The sequence below is a fragment of the Schistocerca serialis genome, chromosome 6 (genome assembly GCF_023864345.2).
Source record: "Schistocerca serialis cubense isolate TAMUIC-IGC-003099 chromosome 6, iqSchSeri2.2, whole genome shotgun sequence".
Classification (NCBI taxonomy): domain Eukaryota; kingdom Metazoa; phylum Arthropoda; class Insecta; order Orthoptera; family Acrididae; genus Schistocerca; species Schistocerca serialis.
The window spans coordinates 305535470-305563441 of NC_064643.1; the positions used below are offsets into that span (position 1 = coordinate 305535470).

General features: G+C 42.4%; 1 protein-coding gene across 1 annotated transcript in view; it reads right to left on the reverse strand.

Moving 5' to 3' along the window:
• Positions 1–1086: 1086 nt before the first annotated feature.
• LOC126484105 (uncharacterized) overlaps positions 1087–27972 on the reverse strand; it is a 52540-nt gene continuing 25654 nt past the window's right edge. The window contains exon 3 of the mRNA XM_050107483.1: positions 1087–1904. Coding sequence (XP_049963440.1) covers positions 1712–1904 — 193 coding nt within the window. The 3' untranslated portion in view covers positions 1087–1711. The remainder of the gene's footprint in view (positions 1905–27972) is intronic.

Below are 27972 nucleotides of genomic sequence, written 5' to 3' on the forward strand. Positions count from 1 at the left end.
GCAGTCAAATGAAAAAGAGACAGATGGGAAAAACAATGAGCAAATTGTTTATTATTTCAAAGTACTCACTGTAATACATTTATCTCACTGTGACACAAGACAGGCAATACCTTTGTAGAAAAATGTTTCCGTCTGCCCATAAAACCACCATTGTACTCAAGTGTGCACTTACTCATCTGAAGCAAATGTACAGCCAAAAGTATTTTCTTCAGGGCTCCAAAAATATGAAAATTCCATGGGGAGAGATTGGGACTATATGGTGGTTGTGTAAAGGCTTCCCATCAACTTCTGCAGTGTACTCCAAACCACCTCGGAAACATGTGGGCAGGCATTTTGTTTCGATTATGTGGCAGAAGTTTCAGCTGGAAAGTCCTTACACATACTCCACACAGTCCTCATCTCTACCCCCGTGATTTCCAATATTTCCAAATTTTTAAAACCTTTAAAGTGAGAGAGAGAGAGAGAGAGAGAGAGAGAGAGAGAGAGAGAGAGAGAGAGAGAGAGAGATCTGCTACAGATGAAGAGGTGCACACCTGGGTACAATCATAGTTCTGAAGGCAACTGAAAACTTTTTTTTCCATAAAGGCAATGACTGTGTTGCCTCACAGTGGGATAAATGTGTTAATAGTTATGGCAATTGCTTTTAAAATAATGTACAGTTTACTTACTTTCTTCAGCTGTCTCAATTAGCAGATTAATAAAACTGAAAAATGTTGCTAACCTTTTGGACAAGGTCTTTTTTCAGAGCTTATTAAGAATGTGTGACCCCCCCCCCCCCTCCTCCACCTCCCTTGCCTCTCACCTCCACATAGGTATATTGCAATTGGGGACCACCTCACTATACAGTGCTGTAGAATGAGTTGTAGTATTTACTCTTTTCATTATTCCCTAATATATTATCTTTTCCCAAATAATTACAAATTCTCTCGCATTTGTCTTGAATTATTTTTAAAAGTTGTTGATAAAAATGAGGTAGGTAAGCAATCCATTACTATTCTTATCTCACTTTTGTAAAGTGGCTTGATAACAGCTGCTGCTTTAATTTGAAATGGAAGCAAAGGAGGGGAAAACAAATACACCAGAATATTAACATGCAAAAATACTCTATTTCCAATTAATTTTATATGAACAAACTAATGCAACCAATGTGGCAGTAACATATGAAGGGTTTTCTTTGTATCAAGTTACATATTCAATACTAACTAAGAATAGTCTTGGTAAAAGAACTGACAGCACCATAGTATTAGTATTGATCAAGATGCACTACAAATATCACAAAGGCAAGAATGCACTGATGATTACATACTTTTGTGCTGCAGTGTACATGAAAAACTTAGTTACATGTGTTTCTTCCAATTCAGCACACTTTTCAACATTCAAAAGAGTATAAAAAAGTTCAATATGAATTTTAATGATGTGTCTGAAAATACTGTAACATCAAATTATTACAGCAAACATCTTTCTACAAACACATTAAAGTCAGAAAAAGGAAACTAACTACCAATATCAAGGATCACACTTTGGAATGATCATTTTACTGTATATATTGACAGACACTACAATATGATACCCATTTTAATTATTTTGCATATCTGTAAAAATAACAAAGACACACAAACACAAAAAAAACATCTTTATTTAGTAATTTGTCAGTCAACCTCTCTCAGTGCAAGTGGCAAAGGAATGTTAAACATTTATAGAAATAGTTAGTTCACCCAGTTTTAACTTTAAGAACACCTATCCTCCTCAAATAGCGAACAATGAAAGGAGCTGCTGTTAGTGTTATGCCAATTCTCACAGGAGCACAAACTTTATGAACAGCATAGGCCACGACAAAAGTGCTAGCCCCTGCAGCGACATCACTAGCACCAAATGTCCGAAGCAAGGCTGCAACATCTAGTCCGCTAGATTAAAGAAACAAAATTTTAGTATAAGTAATAATAATAATAATAATAATAATAATAATAATAACAACAAAGTTTTCTGTGAAAATGGAAAATTATAATAAGCAATTATTTTCAATAACAAACAGAAAGACATATCTAAACTGAAACTATATACTATTTTATTATTTCATCAAGTGTGCAATAAACATGTCTGACAAGTATCAGGTGTAAGCAGGCATGAGCCATGTTTTAGAACTTTATCACAAGTGATTCATCTTAATACTTATGTTTTCATTAAAGTGTCCCCTCCAAGCTTTTGATTTGACTTGTAACGCATTGAGTTTAAGCTTACATAATGTTTGGTGCAGATGCTCTTTCAATTAGAAGTTTTATGAGAGCAAAAGTTTTGTAGCCTAGCAAAAACACAGTGTTGATATCAGTAAAACAATGTTTTTGTGATCTGAATACACTGCTACAGATGTAACTGTCTTCTATATTATGGAGTGAAGCAAGTGTAACTAATACATGATTTGAGGAAGAATTTTACAGAGGGAGGTCAGCAATTTACGTCTCTCACTTTTTGGAGGCTTTTATTTATCTGTTTTGCATAGCAGAGGTTGAAGTAGCACACTGCACCAGGGCATCAGGGAACAACAAAAGAATGTTGTTCTTCATAGTAATGTTAGGTCAAGATATTCATACAAGTAATGTTCCATGTTGTGTAATGTTGTAACACAAGAAGTTATTGTACAAGGGGCAACCAAATGAAAATGGACAGATGGAAAAAAGAAGGTAAACTGTTCATAATTTCAAAAGTAATTGCCCTAAGAATGTAAACTGCTCATAATTTCAAAAGTAATTGCCCTAACTGTTACGACACTGTGAGACAAGATGGTCAATGTCTTCATGGAAAAATGAAGGTGCCTATGGAAGTTTGGTTGTACCTGGACATGTACCTCTTCATCTGAAGCTAATGGAAGGCCACGTATGTCTGTCTTAAGGACTTGAAAAATTTGTAAATTGTATAGGGAAAGATCAGGGCTCTATGGAGGATATGTAAGGGCTTCCTACACTAACTTCTGCAGCTTACTCGAAACAACCTTGGCAACATGTAGGAGGGTATTCTGTTGGCAGGATGTCTTGAATATGCAGCAGAAGATCTGCTGGGAAGCCCTTCTACATCCTCCACACAGTTCTGATGTCTTCCCAGCAAATTTCCACGTTTTCAGAGTGCTGAAGCAAGACATTCATTGTTGTCAATTTTCTTCAGAAAAAGAGCTGATGTCTGGATACAATCATGGTTTTGTAGGCAACCACCAACATGAAACTTCCTGGCAGATTAAAACTGTGTGCCGGACCGAGACTCGAACTCGGGACCTTTGCCTTTCGCGGGCAAGTGCTCTACCAACTGAGCTACCCAAGCACGACTCACGCCCCATCCTCACAGCTTTACTTCTGCCAGTACCTCGTCTCCTACCTTCCAAACTTTGCAGAAGCTCTCCTGTGAACCTTACAGAACTAGCACTCCTGAAAGAAAGGATATTGCGGAGACATGGCTTAGCCACAGCCTGGGGAATGTTTCCAGAATGAGATTTTCACCCTGCAGCGGAGTGTGCGCTGATACGAAACTTCCTGGCAGATTAAAACTGTGTGCCGGACTAAGATTCGAACTCGGGACCTTTGCCTTTCGTGGGTAAGGTTCGCAGGAGAGCTTCTGCAAAGTTTGGAAGGTAGGAGACGAGGTACTGGCAGGAGTAAAGCTGTGAGGACGGGGAGTGAGTCGTGCTTGGGTAGCTCAGTTGGTAGAGCACTTACCCGCGAAAGGCAAAGGTCCTGAGTTCGAGTCTCGGTCCGGCACACAGTTTTAATCTGCCAGGAAGTTTCATATCAGCGCACACTCCACTGCAGGGTGAAAATCTCATTCTGGAAACCACCAACATTTTTACTTGAAGGCATTGACCACTTGTCTCACAGTGAGAGAAATATATGGGAAGTGTTCAGTAAGTAATGCAACACATTTTTTTTCTCAGCCAGTTTTGGTTGGGGTTGGGAGTGGAAGATGTGGGACATCTGGGAATATTCCCACTTCAACCCCTATAGTTTCATGAAGTTAAAATAGCTGGCAATACTATACATAGCCTTCAAAATGACATCTGCACTGGAGGTGTGTTCCAAACAGAGAGCTCTCACTGAGTTTCTTTGGCAAAAAACCAAAGCATTGCAGATATTCATAGGCAACAGCAAAATGTCTACAGAGATCTGGCAGTGAGCAAAAGCATAGTGAGTCATTGGATGAGGTGTCTTAACATCACAACAAGGTTGCACAAACATGTCCAATCTCCAACGTGTCAGCGGCAGCACACAGCTGTGATTCCTGCAATGTTAGAATGTGCAGACACACATTCAAGGTGACGGATGGATCACAGTCAAACACCTTGATGCCCAACTGGACATCCCTGCTGGTAGTGTGGACACACTCGTCCACTGACTCCAACGGCAAACTGAAGAGTGGTACCATGTGAGCATACAGGACTTCCCAAGTAAGGTGGCCTAAGGCTGTCACTTTGAACGAAGATTATGTTGAACAATAAAGTTTTGTAGCCAAAAGAATGGAGAATAATATGGTTTATTGAAATCTTGAGTAAAACCAATCTACTTTCAGCAAAAAAGTGCTGCATTACTTACTGTATGCACTCATATTAACAGTTATGGTGATTATTTTCAAAATAATAAACAGTTTACTTACTTTTTTTCATCTGTCTGATTTTCATTTGACTGCCTCTTATATATTGGGATGCAATACATGGAACTGGTGACAGAATAAATACTACTTGTTGATTTATAGGAACTTGAAATGTTGTTGAAGCTTATCTGATACCAGCTCAAACACAACTGCATTGGAAAGAAGTTTGCTTGGACTGCATCAGCATGGTCAGAATGTAATTTAATTTCAGGTACTGAAGTTCACAGGGAAAGAAGATAGCCAACTCTAATCTGAACACACTAAAATTTGAACATTTAAAATTGGAACATTGCAAGTCTTTAAACACTCACTGAAACTCTTCTAAATGAGCCAAGACAAATGGCACATTTATATGGTCCAAAAGTAGCATAATAAGACGCATATTGCACGGAGCCAAGAGTCAGCAGGTAGACATCACAACTGACAATGGTTCAGCAGCAGTTGAAGAACAAAGAGCGACTGTAATAAGTGTAATGGGAATGGCAGTTAGGCACGGAATGATGTACAAAGCTGAAGTAGTATGAAGAAATGCTATGACTAGAAGAAATGTATGTGAGAACCTGCAACACATGAGCTTGAAATTTTTATGATGTTGTGTGACTGTAGAAATAGGAATTTAATCTTACTTGCAGACAAATAAGATGGCAAGAGATATTCATAAATGTTAAAAATGAATAGTATCAATAAAAGTATTTTTTTTTTAAATCTGCGAATATTAATATTTCTGTTACTACCAATAACTTTATAATGTAATTGGATAGATAAAAAAAATCTGTTCACCAAGCAGTGGCTGGAGAACACATATACAAAAAAAAGTTTTTGCATATGCAAGCTTTTGGAGCCAGTGGCTTCTTCTTCCCGAAGAAGGGTTGATGGGGAAGGAAGACGGCTTAAGGAAAGGGACTGGAGTGGTTTAGAAAAAGATGTATAATTCAGAAAAGTCACATAGAACCCCAGGGCAAGAGAAACTCACTGGACGGGATGAGAAGGAAAGACACTGCCGAGGACTGCACCACATAAGATTCTAGACGGCTTTCCCAAACTCTGCCTTTTTTTTAAAACCTCTCCAGTCCTTTTCCTTCACCCCTCTTCCTTCCCCTTCAACATTTCTTCCAGAAGGAGCTACTGGCTCCAAAGGCTTGCATATACAAAACCTTTTTTTGTGCATGTTCTCCTGCCGCCACTTGATGTGTAGATTTTTTATCAATCCTATTACATTATACTGTCAAAAATTGATATTATCATTGTTATACCATTAATGCTATGTTATATAAAATCACATCATACAAGCTGATGTTACGAATAACAGTAATAATTGAAGTTTCAGTACTTTATGTGGAGGCTATTCAAACTATTAATGGTAATTAGTGAAAATGAAAATTGTCCAACTGATTATCAAGGGCAATTCAGCTTTACATAAATTAAAAAGTAAATCCAATATTACAAAGAACAACAAAGATAAATGTGGTTTCACAAAATGAGAAGAACTTCCACAGGCTAAGTATCAGCTGTGGTGATGAATCCATTTCTTTCCTATTATCCTACAATTAATAGTTTCTACCTGTTTTGTAACCAGAATCAACAAGACTAAAAGTTTTCGGGATGTTTGAGGCATTACCTTGCCTTATTATTATACTATTACATTTTGAGTGCCTCATTCTAAAATTTATAGAATTGTCTGACAACATACAAATTTTATAACAAAAAGTCCATAGTTGATGTATCATTGCATTTGTGTTCTACCACGTTGCTCTTCTCTTTACTAGTTTCCACGATCTGCAAACCTAACTTTTGTTGGGAAATACCAGTAATTACTATACGTACATGACTACAATACTATTCTTTTCCCAACAATTCACTGCTCAAAAGATATGACATTGTTCTGTATACCCATGAATCTTTGGTAGTTGTGGCCACTGTTTTTATTTATATTGTACTAACATATACTGAATTTTTTCTTTGTGGATTCCAACTTGTTTATGAACACAAAACGATGCTGACTAAGTTAATGATCATTGATGAAGCAAAGATGAAGATGATTAGGGTTTGTAAGTGGCTGAACAGTGTTTATTAGCCCCTTTATCCTCACAATCAACAAGCCAACATTGCAATTTTGCAAGGAAAGCAGTACAGAGTTGGGTCAACACTTGTGGTGCTGGCATAAGAAATGAATTAAAGAGAATAATAAGCAGAGAATCGGCAATACAAGCATTTGACATACACATGTTAAGGTAGAGTAACTGGAGGATAAAAGCTTCCCTGCAACAAGAACTTTGGCAGAAGATGTACCCCCATGGCTCCTCCTCTCCCGTCTGCACTGACACCATGAGAAAACATTATAAAAAAGAAAAGTCTTCAGTGTATTAAGTGTTATATTGAAAAATAACAGTTTTCAAGTGTAAGGAGTCATATTCATTTACATGACTGTGTGTGTCTCTTCTTTTGGACATGTCCGAAAGAATTGACACCATGTGGTCCACAGCTGTGATACATATTATGTAAACTGGAAAGGGAAGGGAAAAGGGGGAAACTCTTCAATCCAACCATACAGCCGGTCTGATATTCCATAGGCTCTCACTTTGTTTATCAGGCGACAGTGCGGAACTGTATCGAACGCCTTCCGGAAGTCAAGGAAAATGGCATCTACCTGGGAGGCTGTATCTAATATTTTCTGGGTCTCATGAACAAATAAAGTGAGTTGGGTCTCACACAATCGCTGTTTCCGGAATCCATGTTGATTCCTACAGAGTAGATTCTGGGTTTCCAGAAATGACATGATACGCGAGCAGAAAAGATGTTCTAAAATTCTACAACAGATCAATGTCAGAGATATAGGTCTATAGTTTTGCGCATCTGCTCGACGACCCTTCTTGAAGACTGGGACTACCTGTGTTATTTTCCAATCATTTGGAACCTTCTGTTCCTCTAGAGACTTGCGGTACATGGCTGTTAGGAGGAGGGCAAGTTCTTTCGCGTACTCTGTGTAGAATCGAATTGGTATCCCATCAGGTCCAGTGGACTTTCCTCTGTTGAGTAATTTCAGTTGCTTTTCTATTCCTTGGACACTTATTTTGATGTTAGCCATTTTTTCGTTTGTGCAAGGATTTAGAGAAGGAACTGCAGTGCGGTCTTCCTCTGTGAAACAGCTTCAGAAAAAGGTGTTTAGTATTTCAGCTTTATGTGAGTCATTCTCTGTTTCAAGGCCATCATAATTCCAGAGTGTCTGGATATGCCGTTTCGAGCCACTTACTGATTTAACGTAAGACCAGAACTTCCTAGGATTTTCTGTCAAGTCAGTACATAGAATTTTACTTTCGAATTCACTGAACACTTCACGCATAGCCCTCCTTACATTAACTTTGACATCATTTAGCTTCTGTTTGTCTGAGAGGTTATGACTGCATTTAAACTTGCAGTGAAGCTCTCTAAGCTTTCGCAGTGGTTTCCTAACTTTGTTGTTGAACCACGGTGGGTTTTTCCTGTCCCTCACAGTTTTATTCGGCATGTACCTGTCTAAAACGCATTTTACGACTGCCTTGAACTTTTTCCATAAACACTCAACATTTTCAGTGTTGGAACAGAAATTTTCGTTTTGATCTGTTAGGTAGTCTGAACTCTGCCTTCTATTACTCTTGCTAAACAGATAAACCTTCCTCCCTTTTTTTATATTCCTATTTACTTCCATATTCAGGGATGCTGCAATGGCCTTATGATCACTGATTCCTCGTTCTGCGCTCACAGAGTTAAAAAGTTCGGGTCTGTTTGTTATCAGTAGGTCCAAGATATTATCTCCACAAGTCGGTTCTCTGTTTAACTGCTCAAGGTAATTTTCGGATAGTGCACTCAGTATAATGTCACTCGATGCTCTGTCCCTATCACCTGTCCTAAACATCTGAGTGTCCCATATCTGGTAAATTGAAATCTCCACCTAAGACTATAACATGCTGAGGAAATTTATGTGAAATGTATTCCAGATTTTCTCTCAGTCATTCTGCTGAGTCAGGAGGTCAGTAAAAGGAGCCAATTATTAACCTAGCTCGGTTGTTGAGTATAACCTCCACCCATAATAATTCACAGGCAGTATCCACTTCTATTTCACTACAGGATAAACTACTACTAACAGCGACAAACACTCCACCACCGGTTGCATGCAATCTATCCTTTCTAAACACCGTCTGTGCCTTTGGAAAAATTTCGGCAGAATTTATCTCTGGCTTCAGCCAGCTTTCTGTACCTATACTGATTTCAGCTTCGTTGCTTTCTATCACCGCTTGAAGTTCCGGTACTTTACCAACGCAGCTTTGACAGTTTACAATTACAATACCGATTACTGTTTGGTCCCTGCATGTCCTGACTTTGAGGCTGTTGCCCGTTCTGTACTTGCCCGAGGCCATCTAACCTAAAAAAACTGCCCAGTCCACGCCACACAACCCCTGCTACCCGTGTAGCCGCCTGCTGTGTGTAGTGGACTCCTGACCTATCCAGCGGAACCTGAAACCCCACCACACTATGGCGCAAGTCGAGGAATCTGCAGCCCACACGGTCGCAGAACCGTCTCAGCCTCTGATTCAGACCCTCCACTTGGCTCTGTACCAAAGGTCCGCAGTCAGTCCTGTCGACGATGCTGCAGATGGTGAGCTCTGCTTTCATTCCGCTAGCGAGACTGGCAGTCTTCACCAAATCAGATAGCCGCCGGAAGCCGGAGAGGATTTCCTCCGATCCATAGCGACACACATCATTGGTGCCGACATGAGCGACCACTTGCAGATGGGTGCACCCTGTACCCTTCATGGCATCCGGAAGGACCCTTTCCACATCTGGAATGACTCCCCCTGGTATGCACACGGAGTGCACATTGGTTTTCTTCCCCTCTCTTGCTGCCATATCCCTAAGGGGCCGCATTACGCGCCTGACGTTGGAGCTCCCAACTACCAGTAAGCCCACCCTCTGCGACCACCCGCATCTTGCAGACTGAGGGGCAACCTCTGGAACAGGACAAGCAGCCATGTCCAGCCGAAGATCAGTATCAGCCGGAGACAGAACCTGAAACCGGTTCGTCAGACAAACTGGAGAGGCCTTCCATTCAGCCCTCCGGAATGTCTTTCGTCCCCTGCCACACCTCGAGACTACCTCCCACTCTACCACGGGTGAGGGCAGCCTCAATGTGGGCAGTATCCCGGGCAGCCACAGCTGTAGTCCGATCAGGGGATGGATGGGATGAGCTGGCCATCCCCAACAAACCCCCATCGGGACCCCACAGTGATGCCCATTGGCAACAGCCTCAAGCTGTGTGACCGAAGCCAACACTGCCTGAAGCTGGGAGCAAAGGGATGACAACTCAGCCCACATCATAACACAGCAGTCGCAGTCCCTATCCATGCTAAATACTGTAGTGCAAAAAACGTCTGAACTAATCTACAGAGAGCACAAACAATTCTACCCTAAATTTAAACGGTTATTAAAATACAAAATTGCCTAGTGAATGCAGTAATGCTGCTACTTGCGCACTTCTGACACAGTGCTTGGCGGCAGGAGACTACGCGATTTTAAACTATTCAGGTACTAAAACGCGATGCTACAACTCTCAAATACTATAATACGCCCAAAATTTATGAATTAAACAATGCAAATACCCAAAAACACGCAAAGAAATTAAGAATTAAACTATGTAACAAATAAGTGAGCTAAGATATACGACTTGCTGCTGGCAGCTGCTTATCCAATGGCGGCAGGAAGCACACTGGCTGTGACCAACTGACACTGGCTGTTCAAAACAAAAACAGAAGACAGACGACTACGCGAATTTACACTATTCAGGTACTAAAATGCGATGCTACAACTCTCAAATACTACAATATGCCCAAAATTTATTAATTAAACAATGCAAGTACCCAAAAACATACAAAGAAATTAAGAATTAAACTGCGTAACAAATAAGTGAGCTAAGAGTATACGACTTGCTGCTGGAAGCTGTTTATCCAACGGCGGCAGGGAATGCTCAGCGATTGCTACTTACTGGGCTGTTTCCCTGATTTACGTAAACCAAGGTTGTCCTTGACACTACCAAGAAAGCTCTTGGTTTTGCTTGGAGGATGGAAGATGGTTTTCACTTGGTGTTTACGTAAAATGTGTCCAATTTTTCCGGATAAGACCCCACAAAATGGAATAATAGCCAAGGCCGCCGCCTCCTGAGGTTCATCCTGTTTCTGCCAGTGCTGCAGGCGTGGGATGTAGAGCCTTTCGAATTTGCCCTTCCTTGTAACCGTTCCTCCGAAACATGGTCTGCAGATGGTCCAATTCTTGTTGGAGACTGTCCCTGTCGGAGATGGTGTGAGCTCTGTGTACAAAGTTTTGAGCACACCAGTCTTTTGTGCTGGGTAGTCGCAGCTAACCACGTGTATGTACAAACCGGTATGCGTCTTCTTCCTTTACACGCTGTGGCCCAAAGTGCTGTCAGCTCGTCTTCTAATCAAAACATCTAGGAAAGGGAGCATCCCATCTGTTTCGATCTCCATGATGAACTTAATATTCTCGTGTCTGGAGTTGAAATGTGTGAGGAAGTCTGCCAGTTTATCTCTTCCATGTGGCCAGATAACAATGGTACCATCCACATATCTAAAGAAACAGATGGGTTTCTGATGTGCTGATTCAAGAGCTTCCGCCTCGAAATGTTCCATGTACATATTTGCGACAACAGGTGAGAATGGACTCCCTGTGGCTACTCCTGTCTGCTTATAGTAGCCGGAATCCTTGAGAAGCATCAGAGTCTTCCTCTTGACCCTCTTGGTAGGATTGGTGTCAAGCTTGCGGTATACACTGTCACCTAGTAGGCCCCGCATCTTCTCAGCATAATCCTGTCGGGATAGGATCACTGTTGTGTTGCCCTTGTCTGTAGATAATATTACTATGTCTGGATCTTCTCTTAGCTCCCGTATGGTGGCACTCTCCCTGTAGGTAATGTTTGGTTTCATCAGTTTTGTTTTGGTTAGAGCTCTGCAGGTTTCGCAACGAACTTCTTCAGCAGCTTCAGGTGGAAGTCGAGCAGCTGTTTGTTCCACTGTGCTAATCATGTCAGCAATGGGTTCATCTTTAGGAGTTGGAGCAAAATTCAATCCTTTCTTAAGAACCGAAATAACGTCATCATCCAGTTCCTTGTTAGTGAGATTGATGATGGTCTTTCCGCTGCCATCAGAAGGTTGTTTCTCCGATATACGTTCAAACTTGGATGCCTGTCATTTGGCTGACTCCCTCTGGGTTGAGTCTGCTGTGGCCCATGTGACACCATCAACCCAATCCCACGTCCAGGGGTTGAACCGGTTGGCCAGTTGTAGATGTAACTGTAGGAGTTCTTTGTTGGTAGTGTCGAAGCGCCACCGCGTGAAGCGAGCTCTCTCTCGTACCAAAGCTAGGGTGGCACATTTCTTGATTCTTCTGGCCGCCGCTGAGTCGATGTGATGCTTGACCTTAGCAAAATTCAGCACCACATGTTCTTCTTGGCATTTCATAAGAAAAACGAAAGAACTCAATAGACAAATTCTCCGATGATGCAGCTTGTCGAACCTTTTCATGCTGCGATACATCTCCTGCCCGAAGAGCGCCATCTGGGCGCTGCGTCCTAGGTCTCCTCATTCAGGAGGGTCTGCCGGCACCATTTTCGTTATTCTTCCCTCCTCCCCCGAAGTTGGTACACTCTGGGGAATATCCTTTTTCTTCTTAATCCAGGTGATCGCGTGTTCCCAGACCTTGCTAAGGATGTAACCGCTGTCACGATTTAGTTGTGGCTCCTTTACTCTGATCTCTATGGCTTCTTTGATGACACAGTCCCAGTATTTGAAAGTCTGTGTCAGGATTTCAGTTTGGTCATAATCCATGCTGTGGAGTTCCGACAGGCAATACTCAGCGATTGCCAACTTACTGGGCTGTTGCAGTCTAGTGTGCTGTTGATGTTCTCGGCATCGATCCTCAATCGTACGAATGGTTTGACCTATGTATAAACTGCCGCACTGGCAAGGTATCTGATAAACTCCTGATTTATGTAAACCAAGGTTGTCCTTGACACTACCAAGAAGGCTCTTGGTTTTGCTTGGAGGATGGAAGATGGTTTTCACTTGGTGTTTACATAAAATGCGTCCAATTTTTCCGGATAAGGCCCCACAAAATGGAATAATATCCAAGGCTGCCTCCTCCTGAGGTTCATCCTCAGTTTCCGCCAGTGCTGCAGGTGTGTGGGATGTAGAGCCTTCCAAATTTGCCCTTCCTTGTAACCGTTCCTCTGAAACACGATCTTCAGATGGTCCAATTCTTGTTGGAGACTGTCCCTCTCGGAGATGGTGTGAGCTCTGTGTATCAGTTTCAATAATCTGACTTAAACACCATACTGAGTTAAAAGCTGCTGATTATACAAAAGTGAAAACAGAGTTCACTGTTTTAGCTACACAAATTCTGCAGATGATTATAGAACAAATATTACTACCCACTGTAACTGAAATGTGTCACTACATAGGTTCTATATGTTACAGCAAGGAAAATGATCAGCTTGCTGCATTCCTACTTTCACTGCTCTGAAATATACATACTGTTAGTTATTAGACTAAATAAATTATGATACACGTGTGTGACATGGTTTGACATCATCATGAAACAATGACTAAGGTAAGGACGTCACTGAACTGAATTCCTTTTACACAATAATAACATAAATATGTTCATAAGAACACACGCGCACACACACACGCAGATTATATATACAGGTGGCAGCTGAGCTCCAGGTGAGGAAGTCTGTTGACTAAGTTCACTACATATATAATTTTAAGTCTGATGAAATGGTCAGAATAATTTTCCATAATAAGTGACAGTAAGTTAGAAATTTAATTTTTTAACTACAAGAAAGTTATTTTATGAGTAAACTATGATTTCTCTCATGTTACTTTGTGATAAATCTGCCTCTTTTTCCTTTAGCCACTACTACAGCAATCAGAGAATTTTCACAGTGTCAGTGCCTCACTTGCTGTGCAGTATGGCTGTTGTAGCCACAGATTCAAATCTCACTAGAAAATTATATTTAACATCGGACGTTTTTCACCGCCGCCTCCTCCTCCTCCTCCTCCTCTTCTTCCTGCTCTACTGTAATTTTGAATGATCACAATGAAATTAGATAACCGATTCTAAATAAACCCTTGACTTTGTACTGCAGTGCTGTGTTCATAAAAAAAGGAGCTTTCCATAACTGTCAGATGACAGTTGAAGTTTATCAAACTTCAATAAACATTGTCATATTCTCATTTATTAGTTCATAGGTGCTTTTTATATACTTTCTTCATTACTTTTTGAATGATGGAGCTGGCAGAATGGAAACACTGGACATTTGCACTGGGTGTTAGCAGAAGCTGGAATGTAACTTGCACTGCGTAAACTTGCTGGTGTCATTTTCTCAACAGCTTCCTGAGCCTGCTTCTTCAGTCATTCTTGATGTGAATCTTCACTTTATTTGTAACTTACGACGCATCTCCAAGAACGTTCATGACTTTGAAATTAATGCTGTTCTCTTTCTGTTTCACTTCCTGTTTTCAGGGATGGTGTTAACGACACCATTTGGCGATACACCACATAACTGGATAAAATGATATTGAAGAACTCCACAAATGTACCAAAACTGACATTGTAATAAAACAAATATTATCTCAGAAAAATAACAGAGACTCTAATCAAGTAATATGATCTGGAAAAGTAATTGCAATCTCTGTTTTTAAATGTACCAGCTCCTATATTCATGAAGCAGCAAAATTAATGTCTTTATGCAAATTTTATAGGGGAACATTGGTGCAGAGGTCAGCACCAGTGTTCTAAATGATAATGGCCCAGAGCCATAATAAATATTTTAATATTCGCAAATTTTCACAAGTAAAAATAAATGTAAATGTAGGAGATTTATCCTGATTAGCGGTTCTTCCCTTGAAACAGTAAAAGTAGCCAATATTTGCAATATTGAATCATATTTGAGTAAACTGTTTCAGTAACTTTTTCCTAATCCCGCTTAACGAAATTGTGAGGATCTCTTTAGCCTTGTATTTTTACAAACATAAAAATAATTTACCAAAAAAATCAATATATAGTTATAATAAAGGGAAACATTCCATGTAGGAAAAATATATCTAAAAACAAAGATGATGTGACTTACCAAATGAAAGTGCTGGCAGGTCGACAGACACACAAACAAACACAAACATACACACAAAATTCAAGCTTTCGCAACAAACTGTTGCCTCATCAGGAAAGAGGGAAGGAGAGGGAAAGACGAAAGGATGCGGGTTTTAAGGGAGAGGGTAAGGAGTCATTCCAATCCCGGGAGCGGAAAGACTTACCTTAGGGGGGGAAAAAAGGACGGGTATACACTCGCACACACACACATATCCATCCACACATATACAGACACAAGCAGACGTATTTAAAGACAAAGAGTTTGGGCAGAGGTGTGTGTGTGCGCGCGCGCGAGTGTATACCCGTCCTTTTTCCCCCCCTAAGGTAAGTCTTTCCACTCCCGGGATTGGAATGACTCCTTACCCTCTCCCTTAAAACCCACATCCTTTCGTCTTTCCCTCTCCTTCCCTCTTTCCTGATGAGGCAACAGTTTGTTGCGAAAGCTTGAATTTTGTGTGTATGTTTGTGTTTGTTTGTGTGTCTGTCGACCTGCCAGCACTTTCATTTGGTAAGTCACATCAGCTTTGTTTTTATATATATATATATATATATATATATATATATATATATATATATATATAGACACACACACACACACACACACACACACACACACACACACACCTGGAAATTGAAATAAGAACACCGTGAATTCATTGTCCCAGGAAGGGGAAACTTTATTGACACATTCCTGGGGTCAGATACATCACATGATCACACTGACAGAACCACAGGCACATAGACACAGGCAACAGAGCATGCACAATGTCGGCACTAGTACAGTGTATATCCACCTTTCGCAGCAATGCAGGCTGCTATTCTCCCGTGGAGACGATCGTAGAGATGCTGGATGTAGTCCTGTGGAACGGCTTGCCATGCCATTTCCACCTGGCGCCTCAGTTGGACCAGCGTTCGTGCTGGACGTGCAGACCGCGAGAGACGACGCTTCATCCAGTCCCAAACATGTTCAATGGGGGACAGATCTTGAGATCTTGCTGGCCAGGGTAGTTGACTTACACCTTCTAGAGCACGTTGGGTGGCACGGGATACATGCGGACGTGCATTGTCCTGTTGGAACAGCAAGTTCCCTTGCCGGTCTAGGAATGGTAGAACGATGGGTTCGATGACGGTTTGGATGTACCGTGCACTATTCAGTGTCTCCTCGACGATCACCAGTGGTGTACGGCCAGTGTAGGAGATCGCTCCCCACACCATGATGCCGGGTGTTGGCCCTGTGTGCCTCGGTCGTATGCAGTCCTGATTGTGGCGCTCACCTGCACGGTGCCAAACACGCATACGACCATCATTGGCACCAAGGCAGAAGCGACTCTCATCGCTGAAGACAACACGTCTCCATTCGTCCCTCCATTCACGCCTGTCGCGACACCACTGGAGGCGGGCTGCACAATGTTGGGGCATGAGCGGAAGACGGCCTAACGGTGTGCGGGACCGTAGCCCAGCTTCATGGAGACGGTTGCGAATGGTCCTCGCCGATACCCCAGGAGCAACAGGGTCCCTAATTTGCTGGAAGTGGCGGTGCGGTCCCCTACGGCACTGCGTAGGATCCTACGGTCTTGGCGTGCATCCGTGCGTCGCTGCGGTCCGGTCTCAGGTCGACGGGCACGTGCACCTTCCGCCGACCACTGGCAACAACATCGATGTACTGTGGAGACCTCACGCCCCACGTGTTGAGCAATTCGGCGGTACGTCCACCCGGCCTCCCGCATGCCCACTATACGCCCTCACTCAAAGTCCGTCAACTGCACATACGGTTCACGTCCACGTCCACCAGTGTTAAAGACTGCGATGGAGCTCCGTATGCCACGGAAAACTGGCTGACACTGACGGCGGCGGTGCACAAATGCTGCGCAGCTAGCGCCATTCGACGGCCAACACCACGGTTCCTGGTGTGTCCGCTGTGCCGTGCGTGTGATCATTGCTTGTACAGCCCTCTCGCAGTGCCCGGAGCAAGTATGGTGGGTCTGACACACCGGTGTCAATGTGTTCTTTTTTCCATTTCCAGGAGTGTATATATATAACGAAAGCGCTGGCACGTCGATACACACAAACAAACACAAACATACACACAAAATTCTAGCTTTCGTAACCAACGGTTGCTTCATCAGGAAAGAGGGAGACGAAAGGATGTGGGTTTTAAGGGAGAGGGTAAGGAGTCATTCCAATCCCGGGAGCGGAAAGACTTACCTTAGGAGGAAAAAAGGACAGGTATACACTCGCGCACATGCACACAATCACACACACACACATATTCATCCGCACATACACAGACACAAGCAGACATTTTGTCTGCTTGTGTCTGTGTATGTGCGGATGGATATGCGTGTGTGTGCGAGTGTATACCTGTCCTTTCTTCCCCCTAAGGTAAGTCTTTCCACTCTCGGGATTGGAATGACTCCTTACCCTCTCCCTTAAAACCCACATCCTTTTGTCTTTCCCTCTCCTTCCCTCTTTCCTGATGAAGCAACCGTTGGTTGCGAAAGCTTGAATTTTATGTGTATGTTTGTGTGTCTATCGACCTGCCAGCGCTTTCGTTTGGTAAGTTACATCATCTTTGTTTTTAGATATATTTTTCCCACTTGGAATGTTTCCCTCTATATGTTGTTGTTGTTGTTGTTGTGGTCTTTAGTCCTGAGACTGGTTTGATGCAGCTCTCGATGTTACTCTATCCTGTGCAAGCTTTTTCATCTCCCAGTACCTACTGCAACCTACATCCTTCTGAATCTGCTTAGTGTATTCATCTCTTGGTCTCCCTCTACGATTTTTACCCTCCACGCTGCCCTCCAATACTAAATTGGTGATCCCTTGATGCCTCAGAACATGTCCTACCAACCGATCCCTTCTTCTGGTCAAGTTGCGCCACAAACTTCTCTTCTCCCCAATCCTATTCAATACTTCCTCATTAGTTATGTGATCTACCCATCTAATCTTCAGCATTCTTCTGTAGCACCACATTTCGAAAGCTTCTATTCTCTTCTTGTCCAAACTATTTATCGTCCATGTTTCACTTCCATACATGGCTACACTCCATACAAATACTTTCAGAAATGACTTCCTGACACTTAAATCAATACTGGATGTTAACAAATTTCTCTTCTTCAGAAACGCTTTCCTTGCCATTGCCAGCCTACATTTTATATCCTCTCTACTTCGACCATCATCAGTTATTTTGCTCCCCAAATAGCAAAACTCCTTTACTACTTTAAGTGCCTCATTTCCTAATCTAATTCCCTCAGCATCACCCGACTTAATTAGACTACATTCCATTATCCTTGTTTTGCTTTTGTTGATGTTCATCTTATATCCTCCTTTCAAGACACTGTCCATTCCATTCAACTGCTCTTCCAAGTCCTTTGCTGTCTCTGACAGAATTACAATGTCATCGGCGAACCTCAAAGTTTTTATTTCTTCTCCATGAATTTTAATACCTACTCCGAATTTTTCTTTTGTTTCCTTTACTGCTTGTTCAATATACAGATTGAACAACATCGGGGAGAGGCTACAACCCTGTCTTACTCCCTTCCCAATCACTGCTTCCCTTTCATGTCCCTCGACTCTTATAACTGCCATCTGGTTTCTGTACAAATTGTAAATAGCCTTTCGCTCCCTGTATTTTACCCCTGCCACCTTCAGAATTTGAAAGAGAGTATTCCAGTCAACATTGTCAAAAGCTTTCTCTAAGTCTACAAATGCTAGAAACGTAGGTTTGCCTTTCCTTAATCTTTCTTCTAAGATAAGTCGTAAGGTCAGTATTGCCTCACGTGTTCCAGTGTTTCTACGGAATCCAAACTGATCTTCCCCGAGGTTGGCTTCTACTAGTTTTTCCATTCGTCTGTAAAGAATTCGTGTTAGTATTTTGCAGCTGTGACTTATTAAACTGATAGTTCGGTAATTTTCACATCTGTCAACACCTGCTTTCTTTGGGATTGGAATTATTATATTCTTCTTGAAGTCTGAGGGTATTTCGCCTGTCTCATACATCTTGCTCACCAGATGGTAGAGTTTTGTCAGGACTGGCTCTCCCACGGCCGTCAGTAGTTCCAATGGAATATTGTCTACTCCGGGGGCTTTGTTTCAACTCATGTCTTTCAGTGCTCTGTCAAACTCTTCACGCAGTATCATATCTCCCATTTCATCTTCATCTACATCCTCTTCCATTTCCATAATATTGTCCTCAAGTACATCGCCCTTGTATAGACCCTCTATATACTCCTTCCACCTTTCTGCTTTCCCTTCTTTGCTTAGAACTGGGTTTCCATCTGAGCTGTTGATATTCATACAAGTCGTTCTCTTATCTCCAAAGGTCTCTTTAATTTTCCTGTAGGCGGTATCTATCATACCCCTAGTGAGATAGGCCTCTACATCCTTACATTTGTCCTCTAGCCATCCCTGCTTAGCCATTTTGCACTTCCTGTCGATCTCATTTTTGAGACGTTTGTATTCCTTTTTGCCTGTTTCACTTACTGCATTTTTATATTTTCTCCTTTCATCAATTAAATTCAATATTTCTTCTGTTACCCAAGGATTTCTACTAGCCCTCATCTTTTTACCTACTTGATCCTCTGCTGCCTTCACTACTTCATCCCTCAAAGCTACCCATTCTTCTTCTACTGTATTTATTTCTCCCATTCCTGTCAATTGTTCCCTTATGCTCTCCCTGAAACTCTGTACAACCTCTGGTTCTTTCAGTTTATCCAGGTTCCATCTCCTTAAATTCCCACCTTTTTGCAGTTTCTTCAGTTTTAATCTACAGGTCATAACCAATAGATTGTGGTCGGAGTCCACATCTGCCCCTGGAAATGTCTTACAATTTAAAACCTGGATCCTAAATCTCTGTCTTACTATTATATAATCTATCTGATACCTTTTAGTATCTCCAGGGTTCTTCCATGTATACAACCTTCTTTCATGATTCTTAAACCAAGTGTTAGTTATGATTATGTTGTGCTCTGTGCAAAATTCTACCAGGCGGCTTCCTCTTTCATTTCTGTCCCCCAATCCATATTCACCTACTATGTTTCCTTCTCTCCCTTTTCCTACACTCGAATTCCAGTCACCCATGACTATTAAATTTTCGTCTCCCTTCACAATCTGAATAATTTCTTTTATTTCATCATACATTTCTTCAATTTCTTCGTCATCTGCAGAGCTAGTTGGCATATAAACTTGTACTACTGTAGTAGGTGTGGGCTTCGTATCTATCTTGGCCACAATAATGCATTCACTATGCTGTTTGTAGTAGCTTACCCGCATTCCTATTTTCCTATTCATTATTAAACCTACTCCTGCATTACCCCTGTTTGATTTTGTGTTTATAAATCTGTAGTCACCTGACCAGAAGTCTTGTTCCTCCTGCCACCGAACTTCACTAATTCCCACTATATATATATATATATATATATATATATATATATATATATATAAAAAACAAAGATGATGAGCCTTACCAAACGAAAGCGCTGGCAGTTCGATAGACACACAAACATACACACAAAATTCAAGCATTCGCAACCAACGGTTGCTTCATCAGGAAAGAGGGAAGGAGAGGGAAAGACGAAAGGATGTGGGTTTTAAGGGAGAGGGTAAGGAGTCATTCCAATCCCAGGAGCAGAAAGACTTACCTTAGGGGGAAAAAGGACGGGTATACACTCGCGCACACACACACACATATCCATCCGCGCACACACACACACACACACACACACACACACACACACACACACACACACACACACATATATCCATCCGCACATACACAGACACAAGCAGACATTTGTAAAGGCAAAGAGTTTGGGGAGAGATGTCAGTCGAGGCAGAAGTAAAGAGGCAAAGATGTTGTTGAAAGACAGGTGAGGTATGAGTGGCGGCAACTTGAAATTAGCGGAGGTTGAGGCCTGGCGGATAACGAGAAGAGAGGATATACTGAAGAGCAAGTTCCCATCTCCGGAGTTCTGACAGGTTGGTGTTAGCGGGAAGTATCCAGATAACCCGGACGATGTAACACTGTGCCAAGATGTGCTGGCCGTGCACCAAGGCATGTTTAGCCACAGGGTGATCCTCATTACCAACAAATACTGTCTGCCTGTGTCCATCCATGCGAATGGACAGTTTGTTGCTGGTCAGTCCCACATAGAAGGCTTCACAGTGTAGGCAGGTCAGTTGGTAAATCACATGGGTGCTTTCACACGTGGCTCTGCCTTTGATCGTGTACACCTTCCGGGTTACAGGACTGGAGTAGGTGGTGGTGGGAGGGTGCATGGGACAGGTTCTACACCGGGGGTGGTTACAAGGGTAGGAGCCAGAGGGTAGAGAAGGTGGTTTGGGGATTTCGTAGGGATGAACTAAGAGGTTACGAAGGTTAGGTGGACAGCGGAAAGACACTCTTGGTGGAGTGGGGAGGATCCTTCATGAAATCCTCCCCACTCCACCAAGAGTGTCTTTCCGCTGTCCACCTAACCTTCATAACCTCTTAGTTCATCCCTATGAAATCCCCAAACCACCTTCTCTACCCTCTGGCTCCTACCCTTGTAACCGCCCCCGGTGTAGAACCTGTCCCATGCACCCTCCCACCACCACCACCTACTCCAGTCCTGTAACCCGGAAGGTGTACACGATCAAAGGCAGAGCCACGTGTGAAAGCACCCACGTGATTTACCAACTGACCTGCCTACACTGTGAAGCCTTCTATGTGGGACTGACCAGCAACAAACTGTCCATTCGCATGGATGGACACAGGCAGACAGTATTTGTTGGTAATGAGGATCACCCTGTGGCTAAACATGCCTTGGTGCACGGCCAGCACATCTTGGCACAGTGTTACACTGTCCAGGTTATCTGGATACTTCCCACTAACACCAACCTATCAGAACTCCGGAGATGGGAACTTGCCCTTCAGTATATCCTCTCTTCTCGTTATCCGCCAGGCCTCAACCTCTGCTAATTTCAAGTTCTACATCTACATCTACATTTATACTCCGCAAGCCACCCAACGGTGTGTGGCGGAGGGCACTTTACGTGCCACTGTCATTACCTCCCTTTCCTGTTCCAGTCGCGTATGGTTCGCGGTAAGAACGACTGTCTGAAAGCCTCCGTGCGCGCTCTAATCCCTCTAATTTTACATTCGTGATCTCCTCGGAAGGTATAAGTAGGGGGAAGCAATATATTCGATACCTCATCCAGAAACGCACCCTCTCGAAACCTGGCGAGCAATCTACACCGCGATGCAGAGCGCCTCTCTTGCAGAGTCTGCCACTTGAGTTTATTAAACATCTCCGTAACGCTATCACGGTTACCAAATAACCCTGTGACAAAACGCGCCACTCTTCTTTGCATCTTCTCTATCTCCTCCGTCAAACCGATCTGGTACGGATCCCACACTGATGAGCAATACTCAAGTATAGGTCGAACGAGTGTTTTGTAAGCCACCTCCTTTGTTGATGGACTACATTTTCTAAGCACTCTCCCAATGAATCTCAACCTGGTACCTGCCTTACCAACAATTAATTTTATATGATCATTCCACTTCAAATCGTTCCGCACGCATACTCCCAGATATTTTACAGAAGTAACTGCTACCAGTGTTTGTTCCGCTATCATATAATCATACAATAAAGGATCCTCCTTTCTATGTATTCGCAATACATTACATTTGTCTATGTTAAGGGACAGTTGCCACTCCCTGCACCAAGTGCCTATCCGCTGCAGATCTTCCTGCATTTCGCTACAATTTTCTAATGCTGCAACTTCTCTGTATACTACAGCATCATCCGCGAAAAGCCGCATGGAACTTCCGACACTCATACCTCACCTGTCTTTCAACAACATCTATGCCTCTGTACTTCCGCCTCGACTGACATCTCTGCCCAAACTCTTTGCCTTTACAAATGTCTGCTTGTGTCTGCGTATGTGCGGATGGATATGTGTGTGTGTGTGTGTGTGTGTGTGTGTGTGTGTGTGCGCGCGCGCGCGAGAGTGTATACCTGTCCTTTTTTCCCCCTAAGGTAAGTCTTTCCGCTCCCAGGATTGGAATGCCTCCTTACCCTCTCCCTTAAAACCCACATCCTTTCGTCTTTGCCTCTCCTTCCCTCTTTCCTGACGAAGCAACCGTTGGTTGTGAAAGCCAGAATTTTGTGTGTATGTTTGTGTTTGTTTATGTGTCTATTGACCTGTCAGCGCTTTTGTTTGGTAAGTCTCATCATCTTTGTTATATATATATATATATATATATATATATATATATATATATATATATATATATATATATATATATATTTTTTGTTTGTTGGTGGTGTCTTTTTATATAAAACACCACGTCGGGCAAACTAACTGCGAGGAGTACCACAACTGAGTCACTGATGTGAAGAATTTTCCAGTTGTGAAGCAGGCAAGATAACATTAACTTCAACTTTTCATAATATATAAAAACCAATACATAAATAACAACCATAACTATTCTTAGGAAAAACATTTTCTAAGTCTGTAATGATGAAAAGACATGCTACCTACTCATTGGTATTTATAGTATAACCACTGGACGTCATCTGGACATGTGCACTGCACCTGGTGAAATAACTTTTCAGTTACCTGTGCACTTAACGCAAAGCAACTAAATTAATTTTGACAGTTATTGATTTACAATTTTTAGTTTGCAGTTGGTGAATCTTATTATTAGTAACTACACCCTAAACCTAGTTACAGAAATGAGAGTAAAACTACTTTACATGTAATTTTGGTATTCTGGCCCTCAGCAGCTGCATCCGTCAGATGCAAGCTGTAGGCACTTCAACACCTGATCAAAGAACACACTGGCTGGTGAAATGTACTCTTCATGCTGGTAGAATAATTGAACCTCGGCATCAACAGAGAATGTGCTCGGCAACTGTATGACCATTGGAATTACTTCCTGGGTAGCATGGAAATACCCTGTTAAATTCACTAAATATTTGTGGCTCCGTAAACTTTCCTGGTGTAATAATTGGTTGTATTCATCTCAAGTCTCCACCCGACCCAACATGAATACAACCACCTGATATTTCCTTGTCATTTCCATTGAGTAATCTGAGTGATTTTCACTAAAGGTGTGATTTTGGGTTACTAGTTTATGGATTTGAGCCCAGGCAGGTCATTCCATGCAGAAACAGCACCTAATCTCATGTTTTGTATTTGGTCTCGTTTCCAATCTCTAAGGAAGACAGAGATTTCATCAGCCAATCAATATGGAAGACTTTAGAAAACTTCTACACCTTAAGCCCTCTCGCAACTTCCATCATGCCTTAGAATAACAGTGAATAACTTTTGATATTGCACATGTGAGCCTCTTGTGCTCCTTCCAAAATAATTTTTGTTTTTTGTGAATGCACAGTTTTCTCTATGAAATTGTGGCACTATATAATTCCTTAACTGGACTTCTTTATGCGTCTACTCCAATTGCCAAATTACGAGACTACCGTGTATAAACTGTTCTCATCTTGAAAGAGCCATGAGCTCCTTCATGGAAGGTTTTGCTATTACTGTTGGGTCAGAAAGTGAAATAAATTACCTTTGATTATTCACCTTTAGCAGACAGCCGAAAATACAGGAATGAGGGCACAAACTCACAGCTTTGCTTGTACATTGGCCACTGCACAGCTCAAGTGGAAGATAACACTTCCTCCAGACACATCTGCATATTACAGTGTTGCCAGATAGTGCAGATGACTGGACTTCGAATTCTGAGAGTAGCTAGTTTTATTGTTGCCTTTAGGTGGTGACTCAGCCTTAGATTCTGCAGCTGTCATGTCTTATGTCTCAGACTACACAAAAATTTGCATGGCAGTGCAAAAGGGAAAAGTAAGTTGAGGTCACTTGGGGCACACATGAGGTACTTTCTCCCACATTCAACCAATACTGAATGTGGAGATGCATTACATTTTGTCATAAAATCAACTTTCCCTCAGGAAACATACGACTTTGTTATCAACCACGAGCACACACTGAGAATACATGCTATCATGAGATGATTACCTCAGCTTCAGTGGGGGGAGTCCTCTTGACATAAGAGGGTAAGTCTGGGGTGGCAGATACATAGTCAGCACAGTGTTTGATGGCATCTTTCATGGAGGCCTGGAGAGAATTATGCTATGTCTCTGTAGTCACTGTGATTGCCCACAGCTTGAGGCATGTGGTGATCTGCTATTCCATATCTCAGGTTTTCAAAATCTAATGTTGCAATTGCAATCTTAAGTCTTTGCCTGATACTCCTAGTTCAAGTTTGCCTCTTGTTGTTGCTTCTTAAGTTATTTTACCTGCAAGATCATGACTTTCGAATCATCAGTGTAAACAGATGTTGAATTTGGGTACTCATGGAGAATGGAACTTGTATCTGAGAATGGTGGAATCAGCATTTTTCTTAAGGCCCCAAAAGAGGTCTAACCAATTCACAGGACTGGGTACATACCACAGGGGTGTGCCATGGGGAACATACACATAAGGGGACAGCTGGAGAACCCTAGCACAGTCTCTCAAATCTTGCACTACTGGTCTAATCATATTTGGGCGATTTGTAAGAATTCTGAACTGTTAGTTGCGAAACACAGGTGAGTAACACAGATGAGTAGGAACCTGATTGATTGTGTCAGCATAGAGCACCAAGAGTTGATGGTGTCTAACTCTCAGTGGTGATATGCCAGCTTCCAACCAGGGCACTCTACTGGCATCATACAGAAGATTCCAGTTTCCAACTACACACCACTGCGGTGGACAGGGTCTAAAACATTCATTACTGGCAGCACTGCTGAGCCTAAGGCAACACATCAACAGTCCAAGCAGGATAAAATCAAAGCTTTGTAGAAGCTTAATGGGAGTGGGCCCAGTTATGTACTTTCTGTATGGGCCCCCATAGCTGGCACTCTGTAATGTGCAATGCTGTAATGCTGGCAAAGGTCATCCACACGTAGTGACAGTGAGACCCACAGTCATATCCTTCCGGACCCGGAATCTGAGAGACAGGAAATTCTGGATTGGGTAAAGAGGCCAGGAAGCCCACTCACACAGTGTTGACAGGATGTGATGGTGCTAGGTGGTGTGTGTATATACATATATATTACTAAAAAGCTTGCCTTCACTGTAAGTCTCTTGAATGCTATGAAAACTTCCACGGGAAGATGGTGTTTGCACTTTAAAGCAATCCACATTTATTCTTCTGCCTCAATTGTGTAACCCATAGTGCATGTCAGAACGCCACATAAGAGCATTCTCTCTCTCTCTCTCTCTCTCTCTCTCTCTCTCTCTCTCTCTCTCTCACACACACACACACACACACACACACACACACACACACACACAAAATAGGTTGCTGACGCAGTTACACAGATCTGAAGATGATCCAGCAAGATAAAAAACTCGTCAAGCATTAAAAAATGTGCAACTGAGACTTAAGAGTAAATTAAAATTGATTTTTAATATTAATCCAGTTGACGTTCTCTCATGACAAATATGTCAGCTAGAGTCATAGTGTTTAGTGTAATTTAAACACCCTTTGACACTCACAGTTGCAGCCATTTCTTCAGATCATTGTGGCACAAGTTTCTGGTGGGGAGGGCCTCAAGAACAAGGCAGCCTCATGTCAGCAGCATGTATAATAATGTCAACAGTATCTTGTACCACTCCTTCCACGTCGTCCTCTCGGTTGGCTTCAAAATTTGCTTTTGAGGTGAAAACTTACAAATTGGCTTTCCGAAGAGACTAAAATGGTGCATTTGTTGGTAGTTTGAGAAAGAGACTGTGATAGGAAAGTGGTCACTACCACAGAGGTCTCCATGAACACATTGCTGGATCGTGGGTGAGATGCTCAGGCTGCAGACAGGAGGGAGGGAGGGAGGGAGGGAGGGAGTGGAGGTGTGTGGCAGGTGGACCAGAGCAGCAGTATTTGGTTCAATGTTCAATTTTTCCTACTTGCCCCTGTGAGGTTTTGCTTTCTGTGGAGATTTTCCTGAGTTCACTTCTGGGACAGAAGAGCAACATTCTTTTCTACAACCCGCAGCCTATAGCTCTATTGGCCACTGATTGGTGTAAATTTCTCTTCTGTTTCTTCCTGGGAAGGAGGCTTTGCCTATGGGATCGTTGTCGTTAGTGCCATGGGTTTGGGGGTCATGGCAGCTGGGGTCCCCCGCCCAGACTGAAAAAGAGGCACTAGCATGTGGCTAGCACTAGAAGTTGCTGTCTGAGACCTTATCATGCCATGTGTGGATTTTGACAATGTTTGAGAAGTTTGTCTTCAGACTGATTGGGTGGAGTTGTTCATAAGATTTTCAGCATCTTAATATGACAGGGGGTCAAGTCTGTTAAATTCTTGAATTATTTTCTCTGTTGAAAACTGAGCCTGTAAGCAAATTGGTGTGGGGGGAGGGGGCAGTTTACACATGTATGGAATTGTTCACAAGATATGCCTTCACATATTGTCCTCCTGCATGTCCCACACGTAACTTCATTAGCACAGCATCTCTGGCACCTAAAACATTTCACAGGAGGAAAGAAGTGTTTAATGTCCTACCTACTACTGCAAATAAAACACTTCTATAAAAGTCCGGGGTGAAATGACAATTGATGATTTGGGTTGAGGGGGACACTCGGCATCATGGTCATCAGCACCCTGACGAAAAGTCAGCACGGAAATCTCATGGGTGGGGACAAAGGCTGTCTCCACATGCAGAGCAGTTTATAATATATTAAACTCTGCCACCTTTCCCCACCAATTTAGGGATGAGGCCTGACAGCTCACAAAATTTCACCACACTCGTAACACTGAAATCAGTAACTGCAACGATGGTTGGCAGATCTACAGCAAGACTGAGGGCTGCCCTAATATCAATATATACAATACACATAGCCACAGTATGCTGAACTGAAACTGGCATGTCAAAAACTTCACAGAGTGGTGGATCCTCCTGCTGGAGGAGGAAGCCACGTGTTAAATGGCTACGCCCAATGTGCAGTCTGGTAAGCAGAACCTCCTTCCAGTGGTGAGGCTGACATGAAATCCGCCAAGCCTTTGTGGTCGATTTGAGTGACCGCAGTTTGTTGTCTCCCACTGATACATGATGCATCTGTTAGAAAATGAGATGATGGCATGCAACGGGATGGGGCATTGAT